Source organism: Pan troglodytes, chromosome 19 (genome assembly GCF_028858775.2).
Source record: "Pan troglodytes isolate AG18354 chromosome 19, NHGRI_mPanTro3-v2.0_pri, whole genome shotgun sequence".
NCBI lineage: Eukaryota > Metazoa > Chordata > Mammalia > Primates > Hominidae > Pan > Pan troglodytes.
Window position 1 is genome coordinate 29,387,287 of NC_072417.2, and position 27,106 is coordinate 29,414,392.

At 52.0% G+C, this 27,106-nt stretch overlaps 1 protein-coding gene and 2 long non-coding RNA genes across 5 annotated transcripts in view; 1 reads left to right on the top strand and 2 right to left on the bottom strand.

Annotated features, from left to right (window-relative positions):
• The window catches only part of MLLT6 (MLLT6, PHD finger containing), a 24,528-nt gene extending 22,689 nt beyond the window's left edge, over positions 1-1,839 (bottom strand). For 2 of the 3 annotated variants that reach the window (XM_016931887.4, XM_016931885.4), the window contains exons 1-2: positions 1,371-1,677; positions 83-162 (exon numbers count right to left, since the gene is read on the bottom strand). In XM_016931887.4, the coding sequence (XP_016787376.3) occupies positions 83-162; positions 1,371-1,479 (189 nt within the window). In that variant the 5' untranslated portion in view covers positions 1,480-1,677. Of the gene's footprint in view, positions 1-82; positions 163-1,370 lie in introns of all 3 variants that reach the window. The other variant, XM_016931884.4, reaches the window with a different exon arrangement.
• LOC107969170 (uncharacterized) lies at positions 980-25,962 on the top strand. Its single transcript, XR_010152877.1, has 3 exons — positions 980-1,058; positions 22,204-22,368; positions 24,962-25,962. It is a non-coding gene; the product is annotated as an uncharacterized LOC107969170 (long non-coding RNA).
• Positions 3,572-5,960, bottom strand: LOC134808863 (uncharacterized). Its single transcript, XR_010152878.1, has 2 exons — positions 5,336-5,960; positions 3,572-4,461 (listed from the first exon to the last, which is right to left on the bottom strand). It is a non-coding gene; the product is annotated as an uncharacterized LOC134808863 (long non-coding RNA).
• Positions 25,963-27,106: the final 1,144 nt, after the last annotated feature.

Genomic DNA, 27,106 nt, shown 5'->3' on the forward strand with positions numbered 1-27,106 from the left:
CCTCAGAGTCCCCTAGCTCAACCTGAGACGCTCAGGTGTGTGGGAGGGGCAGGGGAGTGGAGAGGGGCAGTCTGGAACTCACCACCCTGGCTGCTCGCTCCTGAGATTCACATTTCCGGCAGAACCAGGGTCCCGTTGGCACCTGAACGATGCCATAGCAAGCTGAGGGTGGGGAGGACAGTCGCTGAGCAAAGCTGTCAGCCAGTGGCTTTTTCCCAGGGTAACTGGGGGAAGGCGGTGACTCCAAAGGACTAGAGCCAGTTCCAGCAGTGGGGGCTGCTCCCCAGTCTAGGGGTCACTCACTCTACAGCAGGACTGCCCAACCGCACAACACCAGCCTTCAACCACACAATTAAGCACTTCAAACAGGGCGGGAAGTCTGAGTCTTTGACCTTAAACTTCTAGAAGATCCTCCCCCAACGCCCTTTCTGGACTTGTTTCCCAGCTTCTTCCCCGGACCAGCCATCAGCATCAGAAATAGAGAAAACCAGAGGGGACAACAGTCACGATCGTCAAACACGTTTTGTTGTTGTGGGCGGGGGGATTTCTTAAAGGGCCAGTGAGGGACGAGGCAGAGAAGTAGGGGGTCTAGGGACCTCATCTTCTACCTCTAAGTATTCCAGAGTCAGGTTAAAAGTCAAGGCTGAGGGCAGGTGCGGTGCTGGGAACCGAGAGGAGCGTGGCGGGAAGAGCCCCGGGCCACAGCATTCAGGGATGTCCCAGGAAGGGGGGGCCCGGCTGCCTGTGCCAGGCAGGCGGGAGATGCCAGCCTGCGCCCTCGGCAAGATTCCTCAAGGAGTTAACTCCCGAACCATGTGCTGCTGGGGGAAACTCCAAGCCTCCCTCTTCTCGATTCCGGCCCCCTGCACAACCTCTCTCCTATCCTTAGCTCTTCCCCGGCGGATTTTAGGAGTCCCTTCTCCCCTGGGACCCTTCTCTTCCCTTTCCAAGTCCGCTCCTCCCATTATCCGGAAGCGAGGGGGGATGACGCCCCCCCCTTGACCTCTTCCTCCAGGAGCCGGGACCAAAATAACCGGGCGGGAGGGGACACCTCGCAGGTAAACATTCCCCGGGCAGCCCCGACACCCGCGGTGTGGGGCGTGGGGAGTTCACTCATTGCTCCCTAGACTCTCCCCAAACTCCCTCAACTTAGGGTGGGGGGCGCGGAACTGGAACAATAGGCAAGAAAACAATGCCTGACCCGGTCTTCCAGGACCGGGCGGGGGGAGCTCCCCATACGCCTCCCTTCCCTTCAGGTGGGGTGGGGGAGGGGCGCGCGAGCCCCAGGAGGTCTCCGGAGGGCGCGGCCGGGGGCGCCCCGCGCACGCCGCCCCCGGGGTCCCGCCGCCCCCCGCGGGCCACCCCCGTACCTTGGTGGACGGCCACGCTGCACGCGTGCCCATCGCAGTAGACCAGCGGGTTCTCGGCCCAGCCCCTCTCGTCCGAACATACGCAGCAGCCTCCTACCATCTCCTTCATACTCCCATGAGCTTCCTCCGGGGCTGGGGCGGGGGGCCGGCCGGCGGGGGTCGGGGGTCAGGGGGGAGGGAGGGAGCGGGGGGCCGCGCGCCTCCTCGCCCCCTCCTCCTCTCCCTCCGCCGCCGCCGCTTCTTTTCTTTGCCTCCTCCTTCCTCCTCCTCCGCGTCCTCCTCCTCCTCCTCCTCGCTCGCTCTGTCTGGCCGCCCCCCCCGCCGTGCTCTCGCCCTCATGCCCCGACGGGCCCCCCCCACAACAATGAGACTCGCACGCCGGGCTCGCCCCCTCCGCGCCGCTCGCCCGGCTCCTAGGGCCGCCCCGCCGCCGCGTAGCCCGAGCCCGGCGGGGGAGGCGCCGAGTGGCACATCGCGGGCGCCCGCCCGCCCCGCGCCGCCCCGCGCCACCCGCTCACGCGCCGCCCCCCCGGCCCCCCTGCCCGGCCGCGGCAGCCATGGCCGCGCGCCTCCGCTCGCTCGCTCCCGGCCCGCCCGCCGCCAGCCGCCGGGTAAAGTCTTAGGTTCAGGGAACAAAGCCTGGCTTGGTAGGGAGCTTTTCGCTCTTTCGCTCCGTGCTGGTTTGCCTGCTTTCTTTTTCGTTTCACGGCTCTGGGTCGTCGCTCCCGAGCCCTCCCTCTGCCCGCACTCCCGTCTCGGGCCCCGGGTCCCCGAGTCTCCAGCCCCCTCCGCCAAGTCTTCGTCTCTGGGTGGATTCTTCAGCCCCAGGGAAACTTCGGAGTGGAGACCGGGGGAAGGGGCGCTAGGAGGAATGGGAGCGACGCGGGCCGTTCGCCCCCGCCCCACCCCGTGTCTGGGGGTCTTTTTGGATGGCCGCCCTCGGGCCCTTTCCTCCGAGGCCACTCTGGAGGGTAGACGCTCTCACACGCAGACATTTATTCATTCAACAGATATTTATTAAACGCTCGTTGCCAGTCGCTGGGATCGAGTAGAGAGCAAAACATATTCCTGCCCTCGGGGAGCTTCCTGTCGGGTTCACAGACACACACGCACGCACAGGGACTCAGAGCCCCAGAGACACACACCGAGGCACCCACAGACACAAGCTAACTCCCAGCTTCAGTCACACCACTGACCCTCCCAGAGACACGAACCTCCGCTCCAGCCCCGCGGGTGCGCTTAGAGACCCACGAGAGTTAGAGACCCGCAACCACGAGGTGCTCACGAACACCAGTTACACTTGACCTCTAGGCACGCACACAGACACACAAGGTAACTCACACGCAGCACTCCAGAGGACTAAAGTCCCTGCAATTGGGTCTAGTGAGGGGCGTCGGCCCAAAGTCTTCTTCCCAAGACCTGTGTGGGCAAGGGGGGGTGAGATCTGACCCCCAAAAACTTCCTAAAGGGGGACGACTCGTGGGGACTAAAGGTCACCCGCCCCCCACAGCGGGAGTTCGGGTGGCGTAGGGGAGAAGGCAGCCCTGGGGGCTTCAACGACACTTCAAAGACCTCGCGGCCGGGAACGCTTCCTGCGGGGGAGGGGCAAACAGAGAGGAGAAGGGAAGACGGGCCGGGGGACTGGGGGTGGAGGAGGCCGCCTCCCCTTCGGCGCACTGCCCCCTGGCAGACTCTTCCGCCGGGTCCGCCTCCTTTTCACCAGCACCTGTTCAACCGGAACATCAAGGGCCTGGGGCCCGCCGCGGCCCCCCGTCGGCTCTTTAGTACCTTTCATCCGGAAGGGAGGTGAATCCCCGCCCAGGAGGGGGGAGTAGGGCGGGGGAGAACTTGTCCTTGACCTGGTCTTTGGCGTCAGGGATTTACTCCCTTAATCCCGGAGAGGCGGGAGTTTGGGGAGGTCCAGGAAGCTGAGTTCTGGGCTGCAGCCCCACACCTCCCCTCGCTCCGGTGGACACAGGGAATCTCGGAGGGCTGCCGGGACGAAGAGGCTACATCTACACAGGGCGGTGTAGGGGAAGCCCGTCTCTTCGACCTCCGTGCCTGGGAGTAGGGGCCGAGAGCCAGATTATTGCGATGACCGGAATCCCGGCGAGGACGGCCGCGCTCCGGTTCCTTGGTCAAATTTGTGAATTTCGCTAACACGAAAAGTTAAACAAGACACAGAGGAGAAACTGCACTTAAGGGTTTCTAACGAATTACCTTTACTAGCAAGAATAAAACTGCAAGAAAATTAAACGTAAAAATGTCAGTCCTAAATCATGCACGAGTTTCAGAATATTTGAATATTTCCTTTTGGGGCCCACCGCTGCCAAGGTGGCCGCAGTTTCGGGTTTCGCCGGACAGGGCTCACTAAAACGTGCCTACGCCCCAGGGGTGGACGACTTGGAGACAGGGGCCGGGAAGCCTTTGTCTCAGGTCACCCTGCGCCAGGTTTGTCGCCTAAGTTTATGGGATGGACGGGAGACAACACTTGTAAGTTTAGCGTTTTGGGAACGTTGTTTCGTTTAATCCTCCCCACACCGTTTTAGGGTGGCTGTTCATATCTCCCATTTTGTGGATGGAGCAACTGAGGTTTCGACGGGAAAAAGTGACTCGCTCAAAGTCACTCAGGCTGAAATCGGCAGAGTCGGGACTTGAACCCAGTCTGTGCCTCGCTACGACAGGGGTTCCGCTACCACGCGTTGGTCGAGTGCGGGTGCGGAGCTGGGATGTCCGAGCCTCCTCTACCAGCCCATCCGCAAATGTTCCCTGCGAGGTCTGGAGAAACCCGGTGCCCCGCGGGCTGGGCTGGATTCGTGGCGGGTACTTAGGGTCGAGCTGTCAAGTTCAATCTCAAGCTTCCAACATTTATTTTCCTCAGCGCCCACTATGTGTCGATCCGCAAAAAACGAGCAAGAGCAGGAACCAGCCAACAAGTGGTTCAAGTTCATCGCGCTCTCCCCGGGGTAACTGAACACTGCTTTGGGGTGTCACGCAGACCCTGGCGGTGCGACTTTCGGCGAGTGACTTCACCTCTCCGAAATCCGGCTTGTCCCTCTGTAAATGGGGCATCAGTACCCCCGGGCAGGGGCTGTAGTGAACATCGAACGAAAATCCTTTTGTAAAGCGTGAAGGCACACAGTAGGTGCTCAATCCCTGCTCGTGCCCTCTCCGCCGCCCTATGCGTGCCAGGGCCGCGCGCTCCCGCTCCTGCTTCCCGCTTCCCGCACCTTCTCCCGTCTCGCGCGTCCCGCGGCGAAGGGACTGGGGCAGAGACGACCAAACAGAAAATTATTTCCGCCCGCTCGCCCCGCCCCGCCCGTCCCCGGAGCCAGAAGGGGATTGTGGGGCCGCCGCGGCCGCCGCCGGAGCCGAGCGGGGCGGAAGCGCGCGTCGCGCTGCTGCTCGGGCCCGACCGCGTCGGCCCGCACCTCCCGGCCCGGAGCTGCGGGCTGCGGTCAGGGCGGTCCCGGGGCCCTAGGCGGCTGCCGCCGGGCAAGTTTCCGCGAAGCCTGGCTCGCCGGTTCCGGGAACCAAGCGGGGGAGGCTGGAGGGTGTTGAGGTTTCGTTTCTGCCAGCCGACCGGGCGCTTGGTTTCGCAGGTGCCAGGGGTCGGGGGTGCGACCTCTCCCTCTGGGCCATTAGACAGACCCAGGCTAGGGGAAGAGGCTGCGCCGACGCCCGAGGGTTTGCGTTTCCTTCGCGTCTCGTTTGCACACCATTTTCTCCCCCAAAAGCAAAGCTTCTGACCTTCTGGGGGTTCGAAGAGGTTAAGTCATTTTCCCCCAGGTAATCCAGCCAGCGAAAGGCTTCAGCTGGGAGGGCCTCCCGCCTGGGCGGGGACCCGCTAGAGTCAGGCAAACCTAAGTTCGAGTCCCAGCCCTGCCACTTTCTTGCTTTGACCATGGATTAGTAGTGACTTATCTGGGACCCTCCGTTTCCCCATCGCAGACTGTATTACTAACCTTAGAGCTGATGTGAGCAGTGACGATGTCAAGTGCCTGGCACAAAGAAGGGTGATTTCCCCATTAAAGGGTATGACTCGGAGGTGATCTATCTAGTAGGCCTGGGTGGCTTAGGAGGGTGGGTGTACAGTTTGTTTCCTAAGTCAGACACTCTGTGCAAGATGGAGGGAGGCTGTTTCAGGAGGAACTGGTGGGAGTGAGGGGATTTCCCTGACATTAGGAAGTCAGCAGTCATGATTATTGTGAATAGTGACTCTGCATATGTGGGAGTTTGGGCTTCTCAGGTCTTTCTACAGGAGGAACACAGTACTCAATATCAAATCTTGCCCTCTGCGGTCAGCTAGCTGCCTCAGTTTGCCAATCTCTAATATGGTGATAGTTGGATCCCCCTGCCTCCAGTCTACAGGATTTTGGTAACTCCACCTGGCCAAGGTCCCAGCAAATGCTGTAAGAGCTGTGAGTGAGCCCAGGTAGTTCCCTGACCATGTTAGGGCATCAGGGACCTCCTTTGGGGAGATAGAATGGGTAGGAAGGGAAGAAGTTCATGGGATGAGATAGCATCTGCCCAAACTTTTTCCAGAGCTACATGGACTCTAGCCCCAGCCCTGCCCCTAACCAGCAGTGTGACCTTGGGCAAAGCAGTTACCGTCTCTGGTATTTGGTCAGGTGACCAGATCTTGAAAGTCCCCTTGGTGGTAACATTCTGTAAGTTGATGACTCCGCTCCTGGGGAAATTTCCAGGGTAAGCAATGACAGTTGACTAGCACATTTGCCCTGCTGTGTTCCACTTTACCAGTTCCTCTTACAGCCTAATCTTTTTTTTTTTTTTTTTTTTTTTTTTGAGACAGAGTCTTGCTGTGTCGCCCAGGCTGGAGTGCAGTGATGTGATCTCGGCCCACTGCAACCTCCGCCTTCTGGGTTCACGCCATTCTCCTGCCTCAGCCTCCCGAGTAGCTGGGACCACAGGCGCGTGCCACCACGCACGGCTAATTTTTTGTATTTTTAGTAGAGGCGGGGTTTCGCCGGTTAGCCAGGATGGTCTTGATCTCCTGACCTCGTGATCCCCCTGCTTGAGGCTCCCAAAGTGCTGGGATTACAGGTGTGAGCCACTGCGCCTGGCCTTACAGCCTAATCTTCATCCCTCCTCTTATACTTACCATCAGGACAGAAGTTGAAAAAGTTTAATTATTCAGTCTTTCAGCAGACACTCACTGAATCATCATGGGCTGGCCATAGGAGATACACAGATAGCACCTGGGGATGACAGACATAGGAAAGTATTAACAGATACATGGAGATACATGGTAGGTACACAGATAGCTAGTAGGGGTGACAGACATAGGGAATTATTAACTTCAGGATGAAAAGGGCTATGACAGTGCTATGAATGATGCTGATACTGCAGGGAGGAAGTAACTGAGTTTATGGGATCAGGGAGGGCCTGAACTAGGACCAAGTGGGTGAGGGAGAGTTTGCAGGCAGTTAAGGGGCAGAAGAGCATTCCAGGCAGGGGGAACAGCATGTTCAAAGGCGCAGAGGCGGCCGGGCATGGTGGCTCACGCCTGTAATCCCAGCACTTTGGGAGGCTGAGGCGGGTGGATCACGAGGTCAGGAGTTCAAGACCAGCCTGGCCGAGATGGTGAAACCCCCGTCTCTACTAAAAATACAAAAATTAGCTGGGCATGGTGGCAGGTGCCTGTAATCCCAGCTACTTGGGAGGCTGAGGCAGAGAATTGCTTGAAACCGGGAGGTAAAGATTATAGTGACCCAAGATCGCGCCACTGCACTCCCTGGATGACAAGAGTGAAACTCTGTCTCAAGAAAAAAAAATACAAAAATTAGCAGGGCGTGGTGGCGCATGCCTGTAATTCCAGCTACTCGAGAATCTCCTGAGGCAGGAGAATTGCTTGAACCCAGGAGGCGGAGGTTGCAGTGAGCTGAGATCACACCACTGCACTCTAGCCTGGGTGACAGAGCGAGACTCCATCTCAAAAAAAAAAAAGGTGGGATGTTAAGAAGGATGTTCAGATGAACCCCATCCACCAAATCCATCCCCTAGGCTGTACCTCTGGGAGTCCTCCCCTGTCTTGCCTGGTGCAGCCTAGGGTATTTGGTGGACGGGGCTATCTGTACACTGAACAGTAGAACCCAGGAGCGGGGCAGGGTGATGGAGCTGGTAACAAACTGCTTTGGATGTGCTGACGTTGGGTGCCTATGGCAGTAGGCAGTTGACTATTTGTGTCTGGATCAGCAGAGAGGGTGAGAGGGAGAGCCGGATATCCTGAGCAGCAGGAGAGTTTATGTTATAGAAGTCAAGGACATTTAAGGAGGAAGCAGTGCTAGGGTCACATGCCATTGAGAGGTCGAGGGAAGGAAGGGTTCTACAAGGAGGAGGTCCCTGGTGACCTCAGCCTGGAAGGTTCCAGGCACTGGTGGTGGTGGACGCTGACTGCAGTGGGCCAAACATGAATTGGGAGGGGAGAAGGGAGGAAATCATGGATTGGGAGGAAAGGGAGGAAATAGTGGAGAATAGCACTGGGGGATGGGAGGATCAGGAGGCAAGGAACTTGGAGGCAAGGATGGACACCCATGATGATGATGATGATGATAATAGCAACGATAACAGCAACAGCTCCTATTCGATGAGAGTTTATTATGTGCCAAGCAATGTGTTAAGCATGTAACATACTCCCTGCAACAAGATTGAGATAGGTTCTATTCTTGTTCCCATTTTCCAGAGCTACTCTAGTCCCAGCCCTGCCCCAGCCAGCAGTGTGACCTTGGGCAAAGCGGTTACCCTCTCTGGTATTTGGTCAGGTGACCAGATCTTGAAAGTCCCCTTGGTGTTAACATTCTGTAGGTTGATGACTGTGCTCCTGTGGAAATTTCTAGGGCGAGGAAAGAGCAGTAGGTGCAAAAGTAGGATTTGCACCTCACTTTTTTTTTTTTTTTTGAGACAGAGTTTCACTCTTGTTGCCCAGGCTGTAGCGCAATGGTGTGATCTCAGCTCACTGCAACCTCCACTTCCCGGGTTCAAGCGATTCTCCTGCCTCAACCTCCTGAGTAGCTGGGATTACAGGCATGCGCCACCACGCCTGGCTAATTTTGAATTTTTAGTAGAGACGGGGTTTCTCCATGTTGGTCAGACTGGTCTCAAACTCCCAACCTCAGGTGATCCGCCCGCCTCGGCCTCCCAAAGTGCTGGGATTACAGGCTTGAGCCACCGCGCCCGCCCTGGCTAATTTTTTTGTATTTTTTTTTTTTTTTTTTAGTAGAGATGGGGTTTCACTATGTTGGCCATGCTGGTCTTGAACTCCTAACCTCGTGATCTGCCCACCTTGGCCTCCCAAAGTGCTGGGATTACAGGCATAAACCATCGCGCCTGGCCTGGGCTGATCTTGACTCAGGTCAGGCAATCTTCCTGCCTCAGCCTCCCAAAATGCTAGGATTACAGGTGTAAGCTGCCATGCCCCGCTAGCACCCCCCCCTTTTAACTAGGTGTCCATGGGGTTGGTCTAAATTATCAATCAGGGAGGTGTTCTGGGGCTAATTCAGAACTCATGTTTCCCTGCTCCCCAAGACTCTCCCTATCTGTGTGACACTACTGTTAATCCACTGTCATCTATGTAATCAGTTACCATTTGTTGACCCCCCGACTATGTGCCGGATAATGGGCCAGGCACTGATGCTGCAGGAAGGATAAAAGCAGTTCTGGTCCTGCAGGTGCTTGGGGTTGAAGGGAAGGCCGCTGGACAGGCAGTACAATATGCCTTATATTTGGGGATGGACCACCTGCAGAGGGAGTCTACCATGTTTAGAGGGTACAAGTGTTTGGTGGGGGAGGAAGGGAAGATGAGAGAAGACAGGAGGAAGGGGAGCAGGACACCTCACACATGGCCCAGGCTTGATCCCAGGAGGATGAAGTCCCGTGGAAGATGCTGAGCAGCTGCACATGTGGTGACTTTTGCTGTGGCCACAGCAGAGTGGGCAGTTAGAGGGGTTAGAATGAAAGATGGAGCCGCTTTTGAAATTACTGCAAGTGCTAGAAGGGAAGCTCTGTAGGGCACTGATTTTTGTGTTGTGTTTGAGCATCGGGATCAGTGTCTGGCACAGAGTAGGTGCTCAGCTAATACTTATTGAATGAATGAATGCTTGAACCTCTCTGGGAATGTCTGTAGGGGTGGAGAAGGGGGAGTTTTAGAGGGTGAAATCAAGAGAAGGGGATAATTGACAATTGCTGGTTATGGAGTAAGAGGGTAACTCCCAGGTTTCTGCCTGAAGCTGGAATCCTGAGGAAGGGAGGAAGAGCAGGGCTGGCAAAGGGCTGATGAGTTCAGTTTGGGGCTTTCTGAGCCTGAGGTCCAGGGGACTGTGACAGAAGGGGGTTGAGTATACGTATCATATTAAAAATTGTAAACAGCTTCTGAAGCATATGCCATATATCCTGTGTCTACCTCTTCTGCCACATCCTTGATACTCTGAAAAAAATATTCAGAGGTATCTTTGAGCATTGTCAGCAATAGATGGTAACTGAAGCCCTGGAGCAGGTGAGATCATGACGGGAGACTGTGCAGGTGCAGAGTGGGAAGCAGAAGACCAGGTCCAGGAGCCCAGGGAATGCCGGCACTGAAGAGGTGTCAGAGGGAGAGGAGCTGGGCTGGGAGCATGAGAAGGAGTATCCAGACATGGAGGGAGAGCCTGAAACTCTCCCTCCATCGCTGGATACAAGCAAGTGGGGTCCTAGGAACCTGAGAGAAGACAGAAAGGAGAGGAGTGTCTCTGCAGGGCAGGTGTCTCAGAGATGGGTGACTGATCCAGCATGCTGAAGGGGAATATAGCCCATCCTTCCTAGGGGCTGGGCTGTAAGGACAGCAGGGGAGATGGATGCAAGGTCAGAGGAAGGGTGGCATGAGTTTTTTTTAGGGGGAACAGTCTAGGCATGATAGCTTGCATGGACAAGAGGAGGCGCTCTGCCGTGCCAGAGAGAAGGGAGGAAGCAAAGCATGTGGACAGATGGGCGTGTGTGTATGTGTGAGATGAGCGTGTGTGTGTGTAGGATTTTTCTGCTTGATAGACTGTTATTTTATCTTTAAAAACAATTTTTTAGGCCGGGTGCGGTGGCTCACACCTGTAATCCCAGCACTTTGGGAGGCCAAGGCAGGTGGATCACGAGGTCAGGAGTTCGAGACCAGCCTGGCCAAGATGGTGAAACCCCGTCTCTACTAAAAATACAAAAATTAGTCGGGTGTGGTGGCACATGCCTGTAGTCCCAGCTACTTGGGAGGCTGAGGCAGGAGAATCACTTGAACCCGGGAGGTGGAGCTTGCAGTGAGCTGAGATGGTGCCATTGCACTCCAGCCTGGGTGACAAGAGCAAGACTCTGTCTCAAAAAAAAAAAAAACATGCTTAGCCAGGACACGTTTCAGGTCCCTGGTGTAGGGGAAGTGCTCTGTAGCCTCAAAGCACAAATGTGGGGCGCATTACACAGGCTGCCCAGTGGGAACTGTGTGCCCTGGTGGAGGAGGGGAATCAAAGAACAGAAAGGGAGTGGGAAGGAAGAACTGTGGTTACAGAGGGGCCACACAGCCCCAACTTTCTTAGTGGCCCCACCTGCCTCTGCTCTCAGGCTGGTTCCTTGGTGGCCCTGTAGATACTGGGCCTGTGAGTGAACCATCCCCTCTTCCACCTGGAATGCCTCCCAGCTGTCCCTTATCTCACTTCTTCCAAGGGAGCCTCTCAGACCTCCCAGCCCTGCTCTAGTCTCACTTCTTCCAAGAGGGCCTCTCAGACCCACCCTCTTTTTTTTAGACGGAGTTTCGCTCTGTCGCCCAGGCTGGAGTGCGGTGACGAGATCTCAGCTCACTGCAACCTCTGCCTCCCAGGTTTAAGCGATTCTCCTGCCTCAGCCTCCTAAGTAGCTGGGACTACAGGCGCCTGCCACCATACCTGGCTAATTTTTGTATTTGTAGTCAAGACGGGGTTTCACCATATTGGCCAGGCTGGTCTTCTGACCTTGTGATCTGCCTGCCTCAGCCTCCCAAAGCGCTAAGATTACAGGCATGAGCCATCCACCACGCCCAGCCCTAAAAAAATTTTTTAAGGCCCGGCATGGTGCTTCATGCCTGTAATCTCAGCTCTTTTGGAGGCCGAGGCAGGTGGATCACTTGAGGCCAAGAGTTCGAGACCAGCCTGGCCAACATGGTGAAACCTTGTCTGTACTAAAAATACAAAAATTAGCTGGGTATGGTGGTGCACCTCTGTAATCCCAGCTACTCGGGAGGCAGAGGCACGAGAATTGCTTGAACTTGGGAGGCGGAAGTTGTAGTGAGCTGAGATCGCGCCACTGCACTCCAGCCTAGGCAACAGAACAAGACTCAATCTAAAAAAAAAAAAAATTTGTTTTTTCTTTTTTTTAGGCCAGGTACTTTGAGAGCACAGGGCAGGAGGAATTACTTGAGCCCAGGAGTTTGAGATCAGCCTGGGCAACATAATGAGACCCTGTCTCTACAAAAAATTTAAAAATTAGCTGGGCATGGTGGTGGGTACTTGTAGTCCCAGCTACTTGGGAGGCTGAGGTGGAAGGATCTCTTGAACCTGGGAGGTCAAGTCTGCAGTGAGTCATGATCCTACTGCTGCACTCCAGCCTGGGTGACCGGGTGAGACCCTGTCTCAAAAAAATATTTAGTTCTCTATTTTTAAAATCAACTTTATTAGGCTGTGCTCGGTGGCTCATGCCTGTAATCCCAGCACTTTGGGAGGCTGAGGTGGGTGGATCACCTGAGGTCAGGAGTTCAGGACCAGCCTGACCAATATGATGAAACCCCACGTCTACTAAAAATACAAAAATTAGCTAGGTGTGGTGGCGTGCACCTGTAATCCCAGCTACTCGGGAGGCTGAGGCAGGAGAATCATTCGAACCCGGGAGGCAGAGGTTTCAATGAGCTGAGATCATGGCATTGCACTCCAGCCTGGGCAATAAGAGTGAAACTCTGTCTCAAAAAAGAATTAAAATTAAATAAAATAAACTTTATTATGGTATAATTTACATATAATAAAATGCACACGTTTTCAATGTACAGGTGATGACATTTGACCAGTGTAGACAGCTGTGTAACCACCACCCCTTAGAGATATAGAACATTTCCATCTCTTTGGAAAGTTTCTTCCTATCCCATTGTAATCAGTCCCTTGGCCCCAGACAGCACTGATCTGATTTCTATCACTGTAGGTCACAGTAGGTGGGTGTCACTGCTTCTAGAACCTCCTAAGAGTGTATTATGTGTACTCTTTTGTGCTCAGCTTCCCCCGCTCAGCACCGTGTTTCTCTTTGAGACAGAAAGCAAAGCCCTTGCTGAGATGGGGGCTCTGGTGGAGGGCAGGAGAAGGAGCCACATCACCAGGCTGTGGGATAGAGGGGCCAAAGGGCATTGGAATCAGCAAGTGAACAGTGTCCTCTGATTGTGGCCTGCAACAAAAGCAGAGGAAGCAGTGGTGTGAATTTAGAGTCAGGTATGGGGCCGTGCTCAGAGAACTGAGAACTCCAGGGTGCAGCAGGCTTTGGTAAACCTGGACTTAGAGGGGGACAGAGGCCTTCAGGACGCTGGCAGGAGTTGGGATTCAAAATCTTGGAGTTGCGCCTGACTCCTCCCACTCTCCAGCAGCTTCCTGGCCATCTCGGCTGCGCAAATGTCTCTGGATCCTTTCCCCCTGCTCCCTGACGCTGGTCCAGGCCCTCAGTGCCTTGAGCCTGACCCTGTGCTTTTGCAGCCAAGCCTTGGCTGGGATCCATCTCTCCTCCCTCGTGTGGAGACTCTTTATCCTAATCTGCACTCTCTCCCTCTCCTGGCTCTTCCCGGCAGCCTCCACATGGGCTCAGGCCACCACCCTCTGTGTCTCCCAGATCCCTCTGCTCTGCTTCGTAAGTCAGGAGACCAAGCGCGGCCTCCACATGCACAGCACACTTAGCTGTGTGGTTCCTCCTCACCCTGCTGGAATTGCTCTGCCGCAGGTCACCAGGAACCACCTGTCCTGGGCATTTGCCGGAAGTTGTGGCTGTCCAGTGTCCCCTTTCCTAGGTCAGGGGAGTGCTCCATTGGGTGATCTGCCCTGGAACCCTGGATCTACCCTTGCTTCGCCCTTCCCACCCCACACCCACCGCTTCATCCACAGCCTCTTCCTTCTCAACTGATGGCAATTCCATCTTTCTTGTTGTTCAGGCTGAAAACCTTAGAATCATTCCTGACTCCTCTCCCACATCCATTCTGTCAGCAAATCCTGTTGGCTCTACCTTCAAAATATGTGCAGAATATGATGACTTGCCACCATCTCCCCCATCATTTTCTCCCCTGGATTACTGTGGTCACCTCCTAACTGGTCTCCCTGCCTCCATCCTTGGCCCTGCCATTTATTCCCTGCACAGTGGCCAGAGTGATCCTATTAAGCTGTAAGATAATCAGGTCACCTCTGGGCTCAGAGTCCCCCAGGTGTTTTCATGGCATTCAAAGGGAAGCCTGAGGTCCGGGCATGGTGGCTCATGCCTGTAATCCCAGCACTTTGGGAGGCCAAGGCGGGCAGATCACTTGAGGTCAGGAGTTCGAGACCAGCCTGGGCAACACGATGAAACCCTGTCTCTACTAAAAATACAAAAATTAGCCGGGCGTGGTAGCACACACCTGTAATCCCAGCTACTTGGGAGGCTGAGGTAGGAGGATCCCTTGAACCTTGGAGGCGGAGGTTGCAGTGACCCAAGATCACACCACTGCACTCTAACCTGGGTGACAGAGCGAGACTCCGTCAAAAAAACAAACAAAAAAAACAAAGAGAAGCCCAAGTCCTTCCAGGGGCCTACAAGGTCCTACGCAACCTACTGTCCCAATCCCTCCAGCTTCTTCTCCATTCCACCCCAACCCCCATCCTCTGGTCACCAGCTTCCTTGCTGTTTCCTGGCATGCTCCTCCCTTCCCGATTAGGCTTTTCTGGACCATCCTATTTATTTATTAATTTTTAGTGAATTAACTTTTTTGAGACAGGGTCTTACTCTGTCACCCACACTTGAGTGCAGTGGCACAATCTCGGCTCACTGCAGCCTTGACCTCCCTGGGCTCAGGTGATCCTCCCAGCTCAGCCCCTTGAGTAGTTGGGACTACAGGCATGTGCCACTATGCCAGGCTAATTTTTGCATTTTTTGTAGAGACAGGGTTTCGCCATATTGCCCAGTTGGTCTTGAACTCCTGGGCTCAAATGATCCACCCACCTCAGCCTCCCAAAGTGCTGGGATTACAGGTGTGAGCCACCAAGTCCTGCAGGACCACCCTATTTAAAACTGCACCCTGGGCCAGGCACGGTGGCTCATCTCTGTAATCCCAGCACTTTGGGAGGCTGAGGTGGGTGGATCACCTGAAGTCAGGAGTTTGAGACCAGCCTGGCCAATATGGTGAAACCCCATCTCTACTAAAAATACGAGGAGATTAGCTGGCGCCTGTAATCCCAACTACTTGGGAGGCTGGGGCAGGAGAATCTCTTGAACTTGGGAGGCAGAGGTTTCAGTGAGTCAAGATCATGTCATTGCACTCCAGCCTGGGCAACAAGAGTGAAACTCTGTCTCAAAACAAACAAACAAACAAAAAAACTGCACCCTGTTCTCCTGCTGCCCCCATACTCCCCGTCTTCCTTATACTTTCGTTTTGTCCTTCAGCTTTTACATTATTTCCACATTTATGTCTGTGGGTTGTTGTCATTCTTTCCCCTCGGGTGTGAGTGCCATGAAGACAGGGATGTTTGTGGATTTTGCTGCTGTATTCCAGGGCCTAGAACGGTGCCTGGCGCATTCTAGGTTCTCAGTAAATATTTACAGAAAGAACTGAAGGAAGGAATTCTGAGCCTCTGTCTTCAAGCCCTAGGCAGCCAAGATATGGACATATGGCCCAAGCTGTGCCAGTCTGATGCCCTCCTGGTCTATTCTGAGGATCAAGTAGCCAGAGGCTAGCAGGGGTCACTCAGTGGCTACACTGGTAGCACCCAGCGGGTGCTGTTTCCTGTGCTTATTCCGGGCTGAGAGACAATTGTATTATACTTTCTGCTTCTTGGCCCACAGGGCTCTGACACCAAGTGAGTCCTCTCGTTTCTCTGTTTTTGCTGAGAAGCTGGATTCTCCTAAGGCTTCAGAATCACTAAGGTCAGTAGCTCCTCAAACACTGTCCTGCTTTCCCTGTCCATGGCATTTGGTCCCCATGACCATCCCCCTCCTCTGAAAACTCCCTTTCCCTTGCCCTCAAGTCTCACTCTCTTCCTTCCCAGCCATCTTTGCGAGGGCCCTTTTGCCCTGCCCCTCCCATGGGGGCCCACTTCTGGATCCGCTTGGCTTCCCCTGGAAGAGCTTATCCATGTCTGTGGCTTTAACCTTGACATGTGTGCCTGTGACCTGGTCCTCACCTCTCCAGTCCCAGGCCTCCTTTTCCAGGTCTCCTCTGGCCACTCCCTCCGCATCTAAACTAAGCTCCGCATCTCCCCACCCCAGACCCACCCTTCCTCTTCCAGGTCCTGCCTCAGCTACTAGCCTCCACTTTCTCTGGAGACAAAGACATGGGGGCCTTCTCAACTCTGTCTTCTTCACTCCTTCTCTGAATCAGCCACTCAGTCCCACAGAATCTACCTGGTCAATGCGTCCTAACCCAGAAGCATTCCCATTTCCCCTGAGCACAGCCCTGTTCAGCCTGAAGCATCTTGGTTGTAGTCCTCCACACTGCCTCCCAGGGGATCTATCCCCCATCTTCCTGGTCACTGCCTCCTTCACACACCTCTTGGAAACCAATCTCTGGGCCAAACTCCTGCTAGGCATTGAATGTGCAGGTCTCAGCACCCCCCACACCCTGTCCGAGGGGGAGCCCACACCTTCAAGCCCCAGAGACAGACTTGAGCCCAGTGAGCAGACACTTCAACCACCCCCCCAACTTCAGTCTCCAGCCCACTTCAGTCAAAAGAGACAGAGGCACAGCTCTCAGTTCACGCTTACCCTGGAGCACTCACAGAAGGCAGGCCTCATCAGAATGAATGGAAGAGTGTCCTTGCTTTGAATAAAATGCCAATGAGGGATAACTTAAGCTAATTATCGAGTCATGCCGGAAGCCAAATTATAGACATTGTCATGTTATAAACACCATTTCCCTAGAGAGCGGCTTGGAGACATCTGGGAAGCCTGGAGCCTGAGCTCATTACCTTCCCCCCAAGTTGCTCTGTCTCCTCATGTCCCACCCGAGATGTGAGGGAAGTCTCTGCTTCTGCCAGGGCTTCTGGTTCCCTCCCCAACACAGCCAGTTGTTTGCAGATGCTGCTGATTCTCCTTTGAAAACCCATCCGTTCCTGTGGCCATTGCCTTCCTTTAGGTCTTAACCATCTCTTGCTGCTTTCTGGGGCGAGTGACTGAATGAGGCAGAGCCTCTGTTTTCCTCATCTGTAAAATATGAGTTTTCTTCTGTTCATTAATTTTTTTTAGAGACGGTCTCACTCTGTCGCCCAGGCTGGAGTGCAGTGGCATGATCTCAGCTCACTGCAAGCCTCTGCCTCCCAGGTTTAAGAGATTCTCCTGCCTCAGCCTCCCGAGTAGCTGGGACTACAGGTGCATGCCTCCACACCCAGCTAATTTTTGGATTTTTGGTAGAGATGGGGTTTCACCATGTTGGCCAGGGTGGTCTCAAACTCCTGACCTCAAGTGATCCACCGGCCTCGGCCTCCCAAAGTGCTGGGATTACAGGCATGAGCCACCCCGCCCAGCCAAAAAATGCAATTTCTTGATAGAAGGATTGGCTATTGCCAAGGGGAGCAACTGATCAATATTATATCACTAACAGTGAAACTCAGGCATCAGGGACACCCCAAGGGAAAGCAATATGTTGGAGGAAGCTTCACCCACAAAGTGTTTTTGTCAGCATAGTCAACCTGAAGCTAATCAAGCCTGGAGATCTAATTTCCAGTTTACAGAAAATACGGGATAAACAACACCATGAGGAAGCAATCAGAGAAATCTAGAAGGTGGGACATGATGTCTGTAATTTACTTAAAATACTTTAGCAGTTCACCAAGTCAATGGCAAAGGGGGAAAAAGTTATTCTAGATTTAAATGAGACTTAAGGGACATAGCGAAATGCAGTGCGCGGACCGTATTTAGATTTTGGTTGGAGCTAGGCACAGTGGCTCATGCCTGTAATCCCAGCACTTTTGGAGGCCCAGGGAGGAGGATTGCTTGAGCCCAGGAGTTCAAGACCAGCCGAGGCAACATAGCAAGAGCCTATCTCTACCAAAATAAATAAATAAATAAGAAATACCTAATGTAAATGACGAGTTAATGGGTGCAGCACACCGACATGGCACATGTATACATATGTAACAAACCTGCACGTTGTGCACATGTACCCTAGAACTTAAAGTATAATAAAATAAATAGATAAATAAATAAATAAATTAGCTGGATATGGTGGCACGCGTCTGTGGTCCCAGCTACTCAGGAGGCTGAGGCCTGGAGGTTGAGGTTGCTGTGAGCTGTGATTGTGCCAGAAGCCTAGGCGACAAAGCAAGACCCAGTCCCAAAAACTAAATAAGTAAATAAAGATCTTGGTTGGAACAAATCAAATACAAAAAAAGCATTTTGGAGGACAAGTTGGTAAATTTGAATATGGGCTACATATTGGATGATATTAAGGAATGGGTAATTTTCTGAGGTATGATCATTTTATATATAAACATATATATACATATATGTGTGTGTGTGTGTGTGTGTGTGTGTATATATATATATATGTATGTATGTATTTTTTTTTTGACTGAGTCTCGCTGTGTTGCCCAGGCTGGAGTGCAGTGGAGAGATCTTGGCTCACTGTAGCCTCTGCCTCCCGGGTTCAAGCAATTCTCCTGCCTCAGCCTTCTGAGTAGCTGGGATTTCAGGCGCACCACTATGCCTGGTTAGTTTTTGTATTTTTAGTAGAGACAGGGTTTCACCATGTTGGCCAGGCTATTCTTGAACTCCTGGCCTTAGGTGACCCGCCCACCTTGGCCTTCCAAAGTGCTCGGATTAAAGTGTGGCCACTGCACGCAGCCTATGATCATAATATTGTAGTAAGAAAACTTCCTGAAGTATTTAGGGGTAAACTTCCATGAAAACTTTAAATCACTTTTAGCAAATGTTGGCTGTGAGCAGTGGCTCATGCCTGTAATCTCAGTGCTTTGGGAGGCTGAGGAGGGAGGATTGCTTGAGTCCCAGAGTTTGAGATTGCAGTGAGCTATGATCATGCCACTGTACTCTAGCCTAGGTGACAGATGGAGACCCTGTCTCTTAAAAAAAAATAAAAAAGTATTTGGTGGCCAGGTGTGGTGGCTCACACCTGTAATCTCAGCACTTTGGGAGGCCAAGGTGGGTGGATCACGAGGTCAGGAGATCCAGACCATCCTGGCTAACACAGTGAAACCTCGTCTCTACTGAAAATACAAAAAAAATTAGCCAGGCATGGTGGCGGGTGCCTGTAGTCCCAGCTACTCAGGAAGCTGAGGCAGGAGAATGGCATGAACCCGGAAGGCACAGCTTGCAGTGAGCTGAGATTGCACCACTGCACTCCAGCCTGGGCGACAGAGCGAGGCTCCGTCTCAAAAAAAAAAAAAAAAAAATGTATTGGGTTGCCAACTCTGTGCCAATTACTAAGCTACTGCAAAATTCAATGTGGTCCCTGTCCCCATGAAACAGAGTGGCAGAGGAGAGGGAGGAGAGGTGGATAATCAGATACACTAATAGATGAATAGTGATTAGCAGATGGAAATCTTTTTTTTTTTTTTTTTTTTTTTTTTTTGAGATGGAGTCTTGCTCTGTTGCCCGGGTTGGAGTACAATGGCGCCCTCTCAGCTTACTGCAACCTCTGTCTCTTGGATTCAAGCGATTCTCCTGCCTCAGCCGCCCAAGTAGCTGAGACTACAGGCACGTGCCACCACACCCGGCTAATTTTTGTATTTTTAGTAGAGAGCAGGTTTCACTGTGTTGGCCAGGCTGGTCTCGAACTCCTGACTTCAGGTGATCTGCCCATCTTGGCCTCCCAAAGTGCTGGGGTTACAGGCGTGAGCCACCACGCCTGGCCAGTGGAAATCTTTGAAGGAAATATACACAGCTCTTGAAGTGGGGATAGTGTGGAAACTGACCTGGGCATCATCTGGAAGGGCGAAGAGAGGTTTTCTTAGAGGAAGGGATGACTCAGTGGAGCTCTGAGTAGGAGCAGGCGTTGGCCAGGAGAAGCAATGTGGGGGGAAAGTTTACAGTCTGAAGGAACAGCAAGTGCTTAGGGAAAGAGAGGAAGGAGCTTATTGCTTTAGGCCTAAAGAAGACATGAGTGGCTGAAGGAAGAGGCAAGGGAACTGTCCCCTTCCCTAAGAAGACCTGTGTGTGGCATTGCTAGAGTTAAGTAATACTACCTGTGAGCCAAATTAAGAGTTTAGTCTTTTAGGCCGGGCTTGGTGGCTCACGCCTGTAATCCCAGCAGTTTGGGAGGCCAAGGTGGGCAGATTACTTGAGGTCAGGAGTTTGAGACCAGCGTGGCCAACATGGTGAAACCTCTTCTCTACTAAAAATACAAAAATTAGCTGGGTGTGGTGGCGCACAACTGTAATCCCAGCTACTCAGGAGGCTGAGGCAGGAGAATCACTTGAACCTGGGAAATGGAGGTTGCAGTGAGCCGAGATCGTGCCACTGCACTCCAGCCTGGGCAGCAGAGTGCGACTCCATCTCAAAAAGAAAATTTAAAAAAGTCTGGTCTTTCTCCTGAAAGCAGTAGGAAACCATTAACAGATTTTTGGTTTTTGTAGGGATGGATCTCGAACTCCTGGGCTCAAGCGATCCTTTCACCTTGGCCTCTCAAGTAGCTGGGACCACATTTGCTCACCAGCTGGCCCAAGACCAGACTGGGCAACATGGTGAGACCCCGACTCTACAAAAACTTTTTTTTTTTTTGAGACAGAGTTTCGCCCTTGTTGCCCAGGCTAGGGTGCAATGGCGCAATCTTGGCTCATGGCAACTCCGCCTCCCAGGTTCAAGAGATTCTCCTGCCTCAGCCTCCTGAGTAGCTGGGATTACAGGGACCTGCCACCACACCTGGCTAATTTTGTAATTTTAGTAGAGATGGGGTTTCTCCATGTTGGTCAGGCTGGTCTCGAACTCCCAACTTCAGGTGATCCGCCCGCCTCGGCCTCCCAGAGTGTTGGGATTACAGGTGTGAGCCACCGGGCCTGGCCCCCCAAAAAATTTTAAAAATTAGCTGGGTGTGGTGGCACATACCTGTAGTCCCAGCTACTTGGGAGGCTGAGGTGGGAGGATCAGTTGAGCCCAGGAAGTTGAGGCTACAGTGAGCTGTGACTGTGCCACTGCACTCCAGCCTGGGTGACAGAGCGAGACCCTGTCTCAAAAAGAAAAGAAAAAAGGTTTTGAATAGGGGCGTAACAGTCAGATTTGTGGCTTTGGAAAGATGACTGTGGGGTGCAATGATGAGTCTTGCTGAGGCATTGACTTGGAGGGCTGGAGGTGTCGGGATGAGGACTGGGTTTCTGGCTGTGGAAGTGAATAGATGGGGGAGCCACACCTCAGGATAGGTTTCCTGGGAAGAGGGGGTGGAGTGGGTGCTGATGGTTTGGGATGGCTGAGTTTGAGGGGCTTTTGAAATGTCCGAGGTGGACTGAGTGGGCAGTGTGGTGTCTGGGCCAGACCTGAGAGGAAAGGGCCAGGCTGAACCCCGGGGCTCCAATGCTGACTGCAAAGTGAGCAGGGAAGAGTGTCTGGAGAGAGAAGAGAGTTCTGGACAAAGCCTTGAGGAGCCCCGACATTTTGGGCTGAAAAGGGGAGAGTGAGCCTGCACTGAAGAGCAAGAGGAAGCAGCCCCAGAGGCAGGAGGACAGCAAGGGAGCTCGGTGTCCAGAAAGAAGGGGACTGGGAATGTCTCGGAGGAGGAAGTGGCCAGCCAAGCGGGCTGCCCGGAGAGGTCAGGGAGGCTGACAAGTGCCTGCCAGTTTCGATGAGATGGAGGCCACCGAGACCTCAGCAAGAGCTATTCCGGTGGCGGGCGAGGGTGGAAGCAGATGGAAGCGGGTTGGGGAGCAAGTGGGAAGTGAGAAAAGGAAGGCTACGTGCGTAGACAGCTCTCGGGGGAGCTTGGCTGTGAAGGGAAGAAAGGGATAGGGCTGTAGCCTCTGGGGTCAAGGAAGATTTAGCTTTTTAATAGGAGAGACCTCCTGATGGCGAGAGTGATTGGCTGTGCAAGGGAGATGAGATGACTCTAGGAAGGTGGATGAGAAAGGCCAAGGCCAGGGCACCCTGCTACTTAACAGAGGGGTGGTACGCTGATGGCTGGAAGTTGGCAGCACATGGGGCAGGCACTTGCTTGCCTTGGTTCCTTGCTCATATTCCTCTGCAGGTGGAATTCTTCTCTCTTCTCTCCTGCCTCCTTTGGTTTTTTTTCTTTTTCTTTTTGTTGAGATGGAGTCTCTCATTCTGTCGCCCAGGCTGGAGTGCAGTGGTGCAATCTCGGCTCACGGCAACTCCCACCTCCCAGGTTCAAAGTGATTCTCCTGCCTCAGCCTCCTGCATAGCTGGGACTACAGGCATGCACCACCACAAATGGCTCATTTTTGTATTTTTAGTAAAGATGGTGTTTCACCATGTTGACAGGCTGGTGTCAGGTGATCTGAGGTGACCTCAGGTGATCCATCTGCCTTGGCCTCCCAAAGTGCTGGGATTACAGGCATGAGCCACCATGCCCAGCCCTGCCTCCTTTGTATACTCCTGTTCAGCCTGTAGACATAGGAGGAAGATTACGTTCTCTGAAAAGACCTCCTTCCTCTTCCTCTAGGGTCATCCTCCTCTAAGATTCCAGGACCATGATCATCCCTCTATTGCTGCTTCTTAGATCAGCTTGTAATGTCCGTCTCCCCCACCAGACTGCGTCTCCAGCATCTCTGAGTCCCCAGGGCCTGGCCTGGGGCTTGCTACATGGTGGGCGCCCAGTAACTGTGAGGTAAATAAATGAATGAATTAACCATGGTCATATGGAGGAAGTACTGCAGGAGGAGGCAAGTCTGGAATAGTTCCTAAGTGAATGCGGAGAGGGATGGGACAAGGAAAGAAAGGAGGAAAGGGAAAAGGCAGCCTAAGCTACTGCCAAAGGCACTTACATTGATCATGAACTTCTATGCACCAAGCTTTAATACGTGAGTTTCTCATTTTTTATTTTTATTTTTTTTCCCGAGACGGAGTCTTGCTCTGTCACCCATGCTGGAGTGCAATGGCGTGATCACGGCTCACTGTAACCTCCGCCTCCTGGGTTCAAGCAATTCTCCTGCCTCAGCCTCCCGATAGCTGGGATTACAGGTGCCCGCCACCGAGCCCGGCTAATTTTTGTATTTTTAGTAGAGACGGGTTTCACCATGTTGGCCAGGCTGGTCTTGAACTCCTGACCTCAAATGATCTGCCTCACCTTGGCTTCCCAAAGTGCTGGGATTACAGGAGTGAGCCACAGTGCCCGGCCATGTTTTTTCTTACCTATGGATAATAATTTTTTTTTTTTTTTGAGACAGGGTCTTGCTCTGTCACCCAGGCTAGAGTGCAGTGGTGTGACCAAAGCTCACTGCATCCTCAAACTTTTGGGATTAAGGGATCTTCCTGTCTCAGCCTCCCAAGTAGCTGGGGGCACAGGCATGCACCACCATGCCCAGCTAATTTTTACACTTTTTGCAGAGATGGGGTCTTGCTATGTTGCTGCTCAGGCTGGTCTTGAACTCTTGTTGGACTCAAGTGATCCTCTTTCCTTTGTCTCTCAAAGTGCTGGGATTACAGGCATGAGCCACCTCGCCTAGGCTAGGTTTCTTCTTTAATCCTCACAATATCTTCAGAAGGAATATTATTTGCCTGTGCATTAGCTGGCTTCCCGAATCTACTAGAATACAAACTCCTTGAGGTGGGGGTTGTCTGTCTTGCTGCTGTGTCCCCAGTGCTAGAATAGCACCTGGCACATAGAGTTGCCAGATAAAACACTGTCAAATCTGAATTATAGATAAACAATAAGTTTTTTAGTATAAATAAATATGTTCTGTATATTTTGTGCTAAATTTTTTTTTTTTTTTTTTTTTTTTTTGAGACGGAGTTTTGCTCTATTTCCCAGGCTGGAGTGCAGTGGCACTATCTCAGCTCTCTGCAACTTCCGCCTCGAGGGTTTAAGTGATTCTCTTGTCTCAGCCTCCCTTACAAGAGCCTCCTCTTTTGTAAGCTGGGATTACAGGCACTCGCCACCACACCCGGCTAATTTTTGTATTTTTAGTAGAGATGGGGTTTCATCATGTAGGCCAGGCTGGACTCAAACTCCTGGCCTCAAGTGATCATCCACCTTCGCCTCCCAAAGTGCTGAGATTACAGGTGTGAGCCAGTGCACCCAGCTCTGTGCTAAATTTGACAATACTATACATAGTAGGTCCTTAATAAATATTGTTCCATAAATATTGTTTGATTAAACCTCACAGTGGGAATGCAGCCAGTAAATTCCAGACTATGGGAAGTCTAGAAGACAATCGTAGTATCTCCAATGACTAAACTGCAAAGAGGAAAAAAAAAACAAAGAGAGACAGAGAGAGATAAAGGGGGAATTTATAGATAAAAAGAGAGACATATTAACCACTTGAAATCCTTCTTTGGCTCCTAATTCAAATAAACTAAAAATTGTAAAGAAAAATATTATAAGATAATTAGAAATTTGAACACTGACTGGCTATTTGATGAAGTTAAAGTGTGATTGTTAATTCTTTTTTTTTTTTTTTTGACATGGAGTCCCACTCTGTCACCCAGGCTGGAGTGCAGTGGTGTGATCTCAGCTCATTGCAACCTGTGCCTCCCAGGTTCAAGCAATTCTTCCGTCTCAGTCTCCTGAGTTTCTGGGACTACAGGTGCTTGCCACCATGCCCGGCTGATTATTTTTTGTATTTTTAGTAGAGACAGGGTTTCACCATATTGATCAGGCTGGTCTCGAACTCCTGACCTTGGGTGATCCACCCGCCTCGGCCTCCCAAAGTACTGGGATTACAGGCATAAGCCACCGTGCCCAGCCAATTGTTAATTTTTTTTAGGTTTGATAATAATGTTGGGGTTATGTTTGCTTTTAAAGGGTCCTTATAGAAATATGTATTGAAATATTTAGGAATGAAATTATGTGATGTCTTGGATTTGCCTAAAAATAACATGGGGTTTGTTCTAGGTTGGGCACAGTGGCTCGCACCTGTAATCCCAACAGTTTGGGAGGCCGAGGCAGGAGGATTGTTTGAGCCCAGGAGTTTGAGACCAGCCTGGGCAACATAGCGAAACCCTATATCTACAAAAAAATACAAAAATTAGCCGTGTGTGATGGCACACGTTTGTAGTCTCAGCTACTCAGGTGGCTAAGGCATGAAAATCACTTGAACCCCAGAGGTTGCAGTGAGCCGAGATCGCATCACTGCACTCCAGTCTGGGCAACAGAGCAAGACCTTTCTCTAAAAAACAAGCAAAGCAAAACAAAATAATATAGGGTTTGGGGTTTGTTCTATATCTTATATTTTTCTTTCTTTCTTTCTTTCTTTTTTTAGATGGAGTCTTGCTCTGTTGCCCAGGCTGGAGTGCAGTGGCGTGATCTCGGCTCACTGCAACCTCCGCCTCCCAGGTTCAAGCAATTCTTCCACCTCAGCCTCCTGAGTAGCTGGGACTACAGGCACGCACCACGCCTGGCCAATTTTTTTTTGTATTTTTAGTAGAGATGGGGTTTCACCATGTTGCCCAGGCTGGTCTTGAACTCCTGACCTCAAGTGATCCACCTGCCTTGGCCTCTCAAAGTGCTGGGATTACAGGCATAAGCAACTGCGCGGCCTTTTTTTTTTTTTTTTTTTAGATGGAGTCTTGTTCTGTCACCCAGGCTGGAGTGCAGTGGCACAATCTCAGCTCATTACAATCTCTGCCTACCGGGTTCAAGTTATTCTCCCACCTCAGCCTCCCAAGTAGCTGGAATTACAGGCACGAGCCACCACATCCAGCTATTTTTTTTGTATTTTTAGTAGACATGGGGTTTCACCATGTTGGCCAGGCTAGTCTCGAACTCCTGACCTCAAGTGATCCACCTGCTTTGGCCTCCCAAAGTGCTGGAATTGATTACAGGCATGAGCCACCATGCCTGGCCATTATTCTATAATATATCTTTTTTTTTTTTTTTTTTTTTTTTAATTGAGACGGAGTCTCGCTCTGTTGCCCAGGCTGGAGTGCAGTGGCGCAATCGCGGCTCACTGCAAGCTCCGCCTCTCAGGTTCACGCCATTCTCCTGCCTCAGCCTCTCCGAGCAGCTGGGACTACAGGCGCCCACCACCACACCCGGCTAATTTTTTGTATTTTTAGTAGAGACGGGGTTTCACCGTGGTCTTGATCTCCTGACCTCGTGATCCACCCGCCTCGGCCTCCCAAAGTGCTGGGATTACAAGCCTGAGCCACCGCGCCCGGCTATAATACATCTTAATTGTGGTGGTAACATGGGCATATTCCTTTGGCAAAACTATTTGAACTGTACACTTAAAATGTGCATTTTATTACATAAATCATACCTAAATAAAATTGTGTTGTTATTGTTGTTTTTTGAGACAGGGTCTCGCTCTGTCACCCGGGCTGGAGTGCAGTGGTGATTGCAGGTCCCTGCAGCCTGAACCTCCCAGGCTGAAGGGATCCTTCCACCTCAGTCACCTGAGTAGCTGGGACTAGCTAATTTACGTGTTGTTGTTTTTGTTTGTTTTGGTAGAGATGGGGTTTCGCCATGTTGCCCAGGCTAGTCTCAAACTCCTGGCTCTAACAATCTGCCAGCCTTGGCCTCCCAAAATGCTGGCATTACAGGTGTGAGCCATCATACTGGCCAATTTGATTTTTTTTTTTTTTTAAGTGAGGAAGTGGGTGGGTAAGAATGAAACAAAACTGACCATGAGTTGGTAAGTGTCGAAGCTGGTTATTGGGTACTCGGAGGTTAATTATGTTTATTTACTTTTGTGTAGGTTTGAAATTTTCCATCATATAATACCTTTTTAATTGCATGAGGAAAGATGCTAGTCTTGTTTTACAAATAAGGAAACTAAAGCTTCCTGAGGTTAAGTAATTGCCCCAAAGTCACAAAGCTAGTAAAATGATGGGTCTGGAACGTGAACCGACCCATCTGAGCCCAGAACTTAAGCTGTTAACCCTGGGTGCAAATTCCCAGAGGAGGTAGAGGAACATGTGGGTTTATGCTAGGGGGTGATGCAGCCCTGCTGACTTAGGGAATTCTGGGACCAAGAAAGGTTAAATGATGGTGGCTGGGTGTGGCAGGGTGGAGAAATGGCTTCCCTCTTGGATTCATTGTTGTGGGGTAGCCTCGTGGTTACCAGAGCTAACTTAGGACTCAACTACCTGGGTTTGGGTTCTGGCTCCACCACTTGCTAGCAGTGTAACCTGGGCAAGTCACTTATCTCCCTCAATGTCCTCATTTATACCATGGATTATTTATTTATTTATTTTTTGAGACAGAGTCTTGTTCTGTCACTCAGGCTGGAGTACAGTCCTGCAATCTTGGCTCACCGCAACCTCCGCCTCCTGGGTTCAAGCGATTCTTGTGTCTCAGCCTCCCGAGAATCTGGGCAGCTGGGATTACAGGCGTGCACCACCACACCTGGCTTATTTATTTATTTATTTATTTATTTACAGACAGAGTCTCGCTCTGTCACCAG